The sequence below is a fragment of the Solenopsis invicta genome, chromosome 2 (genome assembly GCF_016802725.1).
Source record: "Solenopsis invicta isolate M01_SB chromosome 2, UNIL_Sinv_3.0, whole genome shotgun sequence".
Classification (NCBI taxonomy): Eukaryota; Metazoa; Arthropoda; class Insecta; order Hymenoptera; family Formicidae; genus Solenopsis; species Solenopsis invicta.
The window spans coordinates 3,398,166-3,408,714 of NC_052665.1; the positions used below are offsets into that span (position 1 = coordinate 3,398,166).

A 10,549-nucleotide genomic window follows, 5' to 3' on the forward strand; every position below is an offset into this window, starting at 1 on the left:
TTAAAACGCCTCGATTTGTTATGGGATAATATAGAAAATATATATATTTAGACATGTAACAATTTTTTTTGTTAATATTTATATATTATTTTCCACGCATTACTTGTTATGGGATAGATTGTTGTTTAACTACTCATAAGAGGGCATCTTTAATGATACAAAACATCGCTTAATGTAACGAAATTTTTTATTTATGTATGAAGAACGTTTGTATAACGTTCTTTCATTTCTGAGCATAAGAATTAATTCACAATACTTAGACGTCATCACATGATATAGTGATAAATATTTTACAAGACGCATTTTCACTTTTCACCCCATATATAAATATTATTTGCCAGCAAATAATACATGATCAACAAATTATTGGCGTTAAAACTTTTTTTAGCCTTATTAAGCCTTTTACTAAGAATCACAATTTAATTGTAAACTTTACATTTCTGGGGGCGGTCCGTACATGGGATTCAATTGTTGCGTACAGCGTATAAAAGTCGCTCGTCGTGGCAGTTCGCGCAAACGTTCGGCTCCTGTGTAAGTACATGCAGATCTTAGGCCGCCCAGGATATCCAGCACAGTGTTTTCGACCAAACCTTTATAAGGCACGTCAATAGTCTTTCCTTCCGAGGATCTACGTATCAAAATAAATGTGAACAATTCTCCATTTAATTATCTTAATTATCTTAACACACACTTGGTGTGTAGCATTACAACATTTATTATAGTCCTACCTGTAGTCTGCAACACCACCAGTATGCTTCTTCATGGCCGTGCTGGAGGACATCCCGTAAAAAAGTTTGAACTTCTTTCCGTTTTTTTCTATAATTTCGCCGCCACATTCATCGTGGCCCGCGAATATTCCACCTGCCATGACAAAATCCGCTCCGGCACCGAATGCTTTTGCTAGATCTCCAGGGCAAGTACACCCGCCATCCTGAACAATGAATATCAATACATAAGCGAAAGAGCAAGATTATATGGCTTCAACTGTTACATTCGTGCCAATGTTGTGATAGAGAGTATAATAAATATTTACGGCGATAATGTGTCCCTTTAAACCGTGCGCTGCATCCGCACATTCAATTACGGCGCTCAATTGTGGATAACCGACTCCGGTTTTCATTCGTGTCGTACATACGGAACCTGGACCAATTCCTACTTTAATTATATCCGCCCCTGAGAGTATCAATTCCTCCACCATTTCTCCTGTCACAACATTTCCTGCCTGTAGTGGCAGCAATTAATCTTTATGTTTAAATACGAGATCATAACACATTATAGCGTTTAAAATGATCTCTCTGATTACAAATCCCCGCTCGAGCATATTTCTGTCTTAAGTACACATAGCAACATGTTCAATTATACTTACAATTATAGTGTGATTCGGATATCGCGCTCTTACTTTTCTCACATATTCCACAAAATGTTGCGAGTATCCGTTCGCAACGTCTAAGCATATAAATGACAATTCCGGCACAACTTCCAAAATGCTTGAGAGTCGCTCGAAATTTTCGTTTCCTGTCCCCGCGCTGGCCGCTACATTCTTTGCGCAGTCGGGATTTAACGCAATAAAGTCTTTCCATTCCTCTGCGGTATAATATTTATGAACCGCAGTAAAAAGACCATGCTAAAAAAAGAATGTGCACAATAAGCAAGATGATGCATTATATCGGAACGATTTTATTTATATAAATCTTGTGAATATGTAAATAATACAGATTTTTAATTTATATTTATGTGTGTGTGTGTGTGTGTGTGTGTGTGTGTGTGTGTGTGTGTGTGTGTGTGTGTGTGTACATACACACACACACATACACAAGAGAAAAGAAAGAAGACTATTACAAAATCTAGCATGAAAGAACAATTTTTTAACTCATTTCAAGAAATAGATTGTTAAATTATATCATTACCTTTGATAAAGCCTTCGCCATTTCAAACGTTCCGATTGTGTCCATGTTAGAAGCCATGACAGGAATTCCTCTGTATGTTTGTTTAGAATTGCGAAATGTAATTTCTCTGAAGAGGTCTACCTGAAATGCGAACCATAGAGGATGTAAATATTATTTCTATAAGAAATATTAATGGGCACATATCACGCATATTTAATACATTTTAATACATACAATTTAATATTATTTAAATACTATTATATTTTATATACAATATATGTATTAAATATATTTTATTATGTATGTGTGTGTATGTATATACATATATATACCCTAATTAAAATTTTCTCAAAATTTTTATAAAAATTGGAACACTTTTCAGAAATATTGAGAAAGTTTGAAATCCTTCCATAGAATTTTTTCATAGAATATATGCAAATTTTGAATTATTCTGAGATTTCTAAATATTTAAGATAATTATAAATATTTGAAATTTTAGAAATGATACAGATTTTCTCAACATTTCTGAAAAGTATTTCTAATCGTATGAAAAATTTAATATATTTGCACATGTTATATTAAATTAAATCTTTTAATTTTAGTTATATAAAATTATAAATAAAATTAGATAGTTATATATAATTTCAATTTAATATTACATTTTATGTAACATTTAAAATCTGTAAAATTTTCTATAAGTTATAAAATTATACAGAACTTCTGAAAAATTGTATGAAAAATTATGAGAAAAATGTTCATCATAGTATATATATAACATCATAATAAATAAAACATAAAATAAAATGTAATAATAAATTAAAATTATATAATTTCATATATATAATTTTAAATAAATAAAATTAAACGCTTTTATAAAGTATAAAAACAATAATTTTCGTTAATTTTTCATTTAACTTATGTTAATTTTCTTATAAAAGTGTGTAGGTAGGATATAGAATTGTTTCTCTCTGATGTAAGTCGGAATCAACCGAAAGGAAGTAGCGTGTTCATGAGAATTAAATCAATAAGGAAAGTTCTGTGCCTGAGGAACCATAAATTCGGGGCTTCAACCAGCAATCGCGCGAACGTTCTGCAGGGTGCGTGCGTTATCGAGCCGGCGACAGATCATAATTTATACACGCATGTACGCACACGCGTGCCACCGTCACGAATTCGAACGATCGAATTTAAAATCAAGCGTATTCGTTCCTGAGTACGCTCGTGAAATACATGTACGACCCGTATTATTGCACGATGAATAAGGTTGCGGTTTTTTTCCTTTTTGTACTCTCTCTCTCTCTTTCTTTCTCTTTCGCCGGAGGTATGCATGCAATTGCTGATGCGGCATTCAGATTTACATATCAATTACATAAAGACAGTGACACTCACGTCTGCTCGGCTGTTCAGTGTGCTCCGCTTCGGACGCAGCAGTACGTCCTTAAAGTCCAGCTTTATGTCATTTATTATGTTCGGCATCACGGACAGCGACAAGTGGATCACCCCCGGTGACTGTACGTGGCTGTACGATCTAGCAAGACGACTATCTCTCTGTCCGACTCCGCTCGTTCCGCTTTATGCACTGAGAACGCTGCGCTGCAGTAGAAAATCCGTGACCGCGGACGTTCTTGTACTGGGCCTGGTACACCCAGGCATGGTACATTTGACACGCCGCTCGAGGGAGGGAGGGAGCAAGAAAGAGAGCTATTTTCGTCCCCCTCGCTCTCTGTCTCCCCTTATCGAACCAGGGCGGTGCAGTCAGGAGGCGCTTCGAGAATCGCGATAACTCGTTGCTTTCTCGAAGCGCGTTCGAAGTACTAAGAAAATAAATATTAATGCGGAGATGCAGACGTGGTCGTCGTCGTCGTCGTCGTCGTTGCGCGAAACAGCCAAAATTTATTGGAAATCACGAGCGATTCTGACAAAATAATTCTCCACGAAGGAATGTCGCTGCGCTCCGAAACGCGCGACAACGCTTCGAACGTTAATCACGCGCAACCGTTCCGAGTCATAAGTCAATTTTTATATTTAAGACCGTCTCAAGTCCAGTCTGAAGATGTCGTAAATCAATCCCAAGAATTATGTCAGCATTTTTTTTACTCTAACACTGCTTGGAAATAAAAAGCGGATTGCGAACACTGAACCATACTCTGACAACACACAATATTTATGACAAATATTTATTACTATTACTTTTTTATACATTATATAAATATTTTATAGATATTTTAGATACACAAATCCTATAAACGCTACAATATTATTTAATATTAAATAATATTCCTGAAATATTAATTAATATTAATAAAAAGTGGTTATATGTCTATTTTCTGATAATATATGAATATTATGAGAAGTAAATATTATTTATTTCAATACTTTAAATTATTGAGAATATTATAACTTTTAAATGTAATTACAAAGTTTATGAATATTTTATGCATAAATCACATTAATTTTTGATCAAAATAATATTCGTAGAATATTTTCATGATATTCGGATATTGAAATAAAATACCACAAATACGATATAAAAATGGATATATGTATAACAATAATACAATATTACCATAATATTAAAAATATTGAATATTTTCGGAATATTATTTTAATTTGTAATATTCTAGGAATATTGTAGCATTTATATAAGAAAAAACAGAAATCATAAAATCTTTATTCAAAATGTTATTAAATATTGACTACGTATTTTCTATAACATTTATGGTAAGTAAAAAAAAGTTAATATTTATAGTAATATTTTCTACATTTTGTATATTTTTACGTGATATTTATGATAAATCTTTATGATATCTGTTTAATCTAAGATCATAAAAATGTTTATGAAATATTTATAAAATGTTCAAATAATTATAAATATTATAAAATTTTTATAAATCGTGTGCTGTCTGGGTACTAATCACCGTTTACGATTACGATTTCTATTAAGTTATTTCTTTGCAAAAATAGCGATATAGCAGCAAAGCCAATGCTGAATCCAGACTTTTATCACTCTGGATGAACGCCAGTCCTGATGGTCGGCGCATTGCGCAAAATCACGACCTCGACGATGGCTCAGAGTATCGTAAAGCCGTCCCTGCGGATGTAAACGTGTGCGTACATGTATTAATGCTGTAGATAACATATCAGACGACATGTCTAGTCAATTGAGGAAGCTGACGTTTTCGAGTCAAATGTTTACTCACACATATTTCGAAGTATGATTGATATAACATTTTTATATTTGCACTGAAAAAAATTTGTCAAAAAATTAAAATATTTAGTCAGATACTAAATATTGAATTGGTACGATTGATTGTCGATTAACAAACTTCAATGGTTGACATGAATAAACTACATATTTTTTGTGCAACTAAATAATCGTTGAATCAATCCAATGTTTAGATGATCATATCGAACTAAATGTTTTAGTTTTTCAACAAATTTTTTTCTCAGTGTACAGCTCCAGCGAATTTTATACACTGTTTAATGATTAAAAAATGTATTGCAAATTTGAATTGTAAATATATTTACTTATATCTAGAATAAGACTGAGATTCCAGATATTAACTAAATTAAAGAAGCAACAAGGGCTTGGGAATTGATGCGGTATTAAAGACGCAAATTATCACAAGAAAAAAACTTCAATGATTACAATATCAATTACACAATGTTATCAAACATTCAAATTTGAATCTTTAACTGTTGAAGGTGACTTAAACTAAACTGATGAAGCTGAAATGTTCGATAATGCTATGTAAAATTGATATTGTAATCAAAAAAGTTTTTTTTTTATAATTTGCGTTTTTTAGTACAGCGTTGATTTTCAACATCCTTGCTGGTTTTTTAATTTTAATAAATATATATTATCTTTTGATGTAATTGAGATATTTTTTTATACCTATAACAAATTATTTAAAATTCTCCATGAATCAACGATATATTTTTGTGATTATCGCACAAAATTCATACCTGACCCGTGCCATTATTATAATATATTTATTTAATAATTAAAATCTATTAAAATATTCATAATCACAGACGATTTCACTTGCAATCACCAGTTAATTTTCTATCAGTCAAAATTGATTTAAACTGAAGCAACTTGCTTATACTTATAAATATAAAAATCTTAAATGTGAACTGTAGCAAAGTACAATATCGTATTTAAAGAATTACATTAATCTTAAAAAAAAAATTTTAGCCGCGTATTTTAATATGGCACATTATATAAAAGAAAAAAAATAGAAATGTTTTATCTTGTCGTATGTAAAGAAATTATGTTGATTTGAAATATGAAAAAATCAATTCGCGTGATAGAAATACTATTACTTATATTCTACATAAGTTTATCACATATAAAATATATGATACACATAACAGATAAATTTATGTATAATCAATTTATTTATTGAGAAAAATTCATTTTCGAAAATGGGCAAGATTAAAGATTGTGATGTGATTATCTATAATTCTAATGGAATGACAATTGAGTTTTCGATCTTCTTACATTTAAATCTGCAATGTTCTCTAACATGTATATAATTCATAAATCAGTGCAGATGACATAAGAAAGAAATGTCGCTGATAAGCTATTTTTATACAATTGTGACCTGTGGATGTAATCAATTTTATCGTATCTTTTATATTGATATACAAGTATTTCTTTTTTAACTTTTATGCGCATTCATTCACGGAAATTGTATATGAACATAGTAAAAATTCCTATCCTTTTTTTAGCTCTACAATGTACATAGTAATAATAGATGTACTAGAGTTACATAATGGCACTATATTATTAATGGAATGGTATAGCTTGAAATGTAACAACTTTGTAATTGTCATGCGTAATTACAGAAGTCGGAAATTGATGTGAGATTGGGACAATCGCTGAAGTATGCGCAACGTAGCAATTGAAATAAAAAGAAGTATTCCATTAATAAAACTGTGGTAAGAACTCAACAAACTGCATTTATCTCTTCAAAATTGAAAAAACAAGTATATAAAGAAATTTTTATAATTAATGTACAATGAGTGCATTAAGTATATAAAACTTTCATTTGTTAACTTATATGAATTCTAGATGCTAAAATTAAACATTTGATGTTTCAATATTTATAACATGCAATTTTAATTTTTGTAAAAGATAGCAATGTAGCATATTTAGAAGGCACTGAAAATAAAGACCGACGAGACCTCAGTTTGTTGGCAGTTACACGTGGCAGTGTAACAAAAGAAAGAGATAGAGAAGGACAACTGTTTACATATTTTTGAATTCACCAGAACCATTAGCGTTGAGCATGAGTATGTTAGGATTTTCCTTTTCAAAGGCAGTCGCGTCTCTACCTCCGGGTCTCTCCTCTTGTCCCCATTCTCCTAGAGTTCCGTGCATCACGTCTGGTTGTTCCTTCAGTTTTTGCTCCTCCTTCTGTGAGATTACTAACGGTTTATGGTCAAACACAAACACATTGATAAGTTTTCAAGATTTATTTAATTTAAATTAAGCAGCCTTTATGTCGTTCATAATATTTAATATAACAAATGCAGAGTCTACAGACGTATCTGCCAATATTAAAATGGATAATAATAAATATCAAAAAATGTATTGATTGGACAGTGTAGAAATAATTTCCTTAGTTTTAAATAGGTAAATATTTATAATGAACTTCACCAACATTAATTGATACGAAAAATCCCGGCACATGAAAAAGATCAATGTAGATCGATTAAAATCGGTTATTCAACATTATTGTTTTTCACAAACCTGTTTATCTTCCTGCGCAAACTTATCGAACATGTTCGCGTAAAGTTTCTTCTCTTTAGCTAATTGCTTTTTAATAAGAGCATTACAGATTAAAATTTGTTTAGACGCGGCCGTATTTTTTGGCCATGCTTTTAGAACCTCTTGGAAATCATTGATGGCGATCTCGGGCGATGAGAGTCCGAGATTCGCCTGCCCTCTTCGGAATAGAGCCTTCTCGTTCTGTGGATCCAGCTCTAAAGCCTTGGTACACTCGTCTCTGGCCAAAAGGTTCTCATTAGTTTTCAAATAACATAGAGCAAGATTTAAGTGAGCTGCTATTACGAGACTATCTTTCTCCTTCTTGAGATCATCCTCGAAACCTGAGTCAGCGTTTAAGTACTTGAAAATTTTCTGATACGCTTTAATGGCTAAATTGAGTTTATCGGTCAAGAAGTACTTCGTTCCTTTATCTTTCTGCATCTTTGCTTGTTCTATCTTTTCCGACGGTTTCATCGACCATACACTTGTCTCCTGTAAGAAATAATATTCAGTAATTAAGAAAGTTACAAAAACATTTTCTCAAATAACCTTCAAGCAATTACCTTCTCAAAGTTCTGTAATTCTACTTCATATTCCACATCCGCATTTGGCGGAATATTGTATTGCGGATTTCCTTGGTCCTTAAATGCATATTTGCTTTTAATTAATAATCTAGACTTTTCGCCCTTTAAAAAGCGTCGCAATGCTATTTCTACACCTTCTACAATTCCTGCAACTTCTCCTTCTCCAAGGACAAATTCCACATCTCTATCCTCAAATACTTGATCATTGTACTTTCCAACCAAGTGTACTAAGAACAGAGTTTGTTAGATAAAGAATATATATTTCATGCTTAAAACAGCCAGATTGTGATACTAACTTTTCACATTGCTATCCTCCTCTGGGTTAACATAACTCTGGCCAGGAACAATTTGGAATCTCTCGATGCTTTTATCATTACCTGGGCTTAGATCTTCTCCACACCAATCAAGTAATTCAATCTAGAAAAAGATATATATGAATATTATTAAATGTTATATATAATATTATAGATTTTTAAATTGTTGTCTGTTCAAGATCTAGAGGCGCGGTCGCAATTCGCGCCTATGCAAAGCCTAAAGCCTAATAAGTTATTACATCTACATGGATTATTTAAGTATTGTTCACATTATGTTTTCACGAATTTTTACATGTAAAATATAAACAATGCTCAATCTTGAATGAAACTGATAAAATATGAAGGAAAATAAAAATCAATTTTCATTTTGTCTTCATATTCTTTTAATTGATTGTTTTGAAAGACTGTTAATATTGTTCATTCATATACAATCATAGTGATGTAAGAATTTGCACGTCTGTTCTCTATGCCAAAGATACAGATTTAAATCTTTTCAAAACATATTAGATTTTTAATTGATCACCTCTCGAAGGCAAACCACTGAGAATATCTTTGTCAAAATAATCATGGAACATGCATCAGTCACGAAAGGCCGAGTTGAGAGAAATACTCTAGTAATAATTAATATTTTATGTAAAGCCTTCAAGACTGAAGAGATCCAGGCGATAATCGAGAACATCAATGAGTTATACTCACTTCAAATTTCAACGTAGCATCAGCTGGGATCAACGGTGCACTGCCGTTGCTGCCATAGGCATATTCGGGGGCGCATGTCAGCATAGCAATTTCACCCTTCTTCATGCTGGCAACGCCAATGTCCCATCCCTTGATGACACTGCCATTTCCAAGATTAAATTTGAATGGCTTATCCCTATCTCTGCTAGAGTCGAACTTTGTGCCATCCAGCAAGGTGCCGGTGTAGTGGACTTTTACCTTGCAACCGTTCGTAGGAGTCGAGTCTCCCGTTCCTTCCTTGATGATCTCTTTCAACACGCCGCGGTCCTGTGCGGGAGATAAATCTATCTCGGCCATTCTCTGTGAGCAAAAGGAAGGATTAATTAAATCGAAGTTTTTCCCGCCGCGATGATACGCGTGACGACGATCCAATCGAGTCTGACGAGCCTTCTACATCGAACCTTCTCGATCAAAAATGTTAATGAGCAAATGCTAATAACTCGGAGGAAATGACTCCGCAAGATGTGCCACTCGTTTGCGATTGAATTATGTGTGAAAGTGTTAAAATTGAACAAGGATACGTACGATTTGCGAAAAGGAGAGACGTTCGGACACACGTTGTAATGGACAGAAGAATTTCGCACCAACTCAGCTGCACGCGTGCCGGCTGATTCGAAATAACTGTGTAAGTATATATTGTGTGGCTGGGTTTCCTCCGTAATCGTGCACCGGCGCAAATCGATTTCATGGAATTTGCTAGAAAATTCGGCGCCGTATTCTCGACGGTCGATATTCTTGAACACATTTCCGGATTGCACGTTTGGATGGCAATCGGCAGAAGCATAGAAGATTTCTACATTACCGATTCTACACAGAGTTTACGTCCGAAAAACGTTCTACACATTTCCTAAAATCTTTAAGGGAATGCTAAAATTTTCTTTTTTTACCTACTGAATGTTAATTTTTTATGCATGCCGTTTCTTCTACAAATTGCGTTTACTCTGCATTTACTTGTAAATAATTTTCCAATTTTTTTTTCGTTTTCCTTATAAAATTGTTACGTCCGTTATACATTACTGACTACACTTTAATTGTGGAGAAGGATTTTTAAATCTATAAATGCAATTTATAGGCTGTGTTCCGTTTTTACTGGCAGTACTGAAAATTTATAGTTCACGTCACATATACTATACATTTTCAGTACTGGCAGTTAATATCGGAACACAGCCATAGAAGAAACGGCATGCGCAAAATTAACTCAGTCGGTAAAAAAAGGACTATTTTAGCATCACCTTAAGTTCTTGATTGTGATTG

General features: G+C 33.0%; 2 protein-coding genes across 3 annotated transcripts; both read right to left on the bottom strand.

Moving 5' to 3' along the window:
* Positions 1-169: 169 nt before the first annotated feature.
* LOC105205605 (GMP reductase 1) lies at positions 170-3,741 on the bottom strand. Its single transcript, XM_026133046.2, has 6 exons — positions 3,276-3,741; positions 1,908-2,027; positions 1,367-1,624; positions 1,034-1,222; positions 729-931; positions 170-628 (listed from the first exon to the last, which is right to left on the bottom strand). Exons 1-6 carry the CDS (start codon positions 3,360-3,362, stop codon positions 433-435), a joined length of 1,053 nt encoding a protein of 350 aa, XP_025988831.1. The 5' UTR covers positions 3,363-3,741; the 3' UTR covers positions 170-432.
* A 2,823-nt stretch (positions 3,742-6,564) lies between these two features.
* LOC105194070 (FK506-binding protein 59) lies at positions 6,565-10,080 on the bottom strand. Of its 2 annotated transcripts, none has more exons than XM_011158798.3 (6): positions 9,821-10,080; positions 9,257-9,595; positions 8,543-8,663; positions 8,226-8,473; positions 7,645-8,154; positions 6,565-7,319 (listed from the first exon to the last, which is right to left on the bottom strand). In XM_011158798.3, the coding sequence occupies exons 2-6, from the start codon at positions 9,590-9,592 to the stop codon at positions 7,317-7,319; spliced, it is 1,218 nt and encodes a 405-aa protein (XP_011157100.1). In that variant the 5' UTR covers positions 9,593-9,595; positions 9,821-10,080; the 3' UTR covers positions 6,565-7,316. The 2 variants fall into 2 exon arrangements, with proteins under 2 accessions (XP_011157100.1, XP_011157101.1); XM_011158799.3 differs by having other exon boundaries at positions 6,565-7,308; positions 9,821-10,079.
* Between the last annotated feature and the right edge of the window lie 469 nt (positions 10,081-10,549).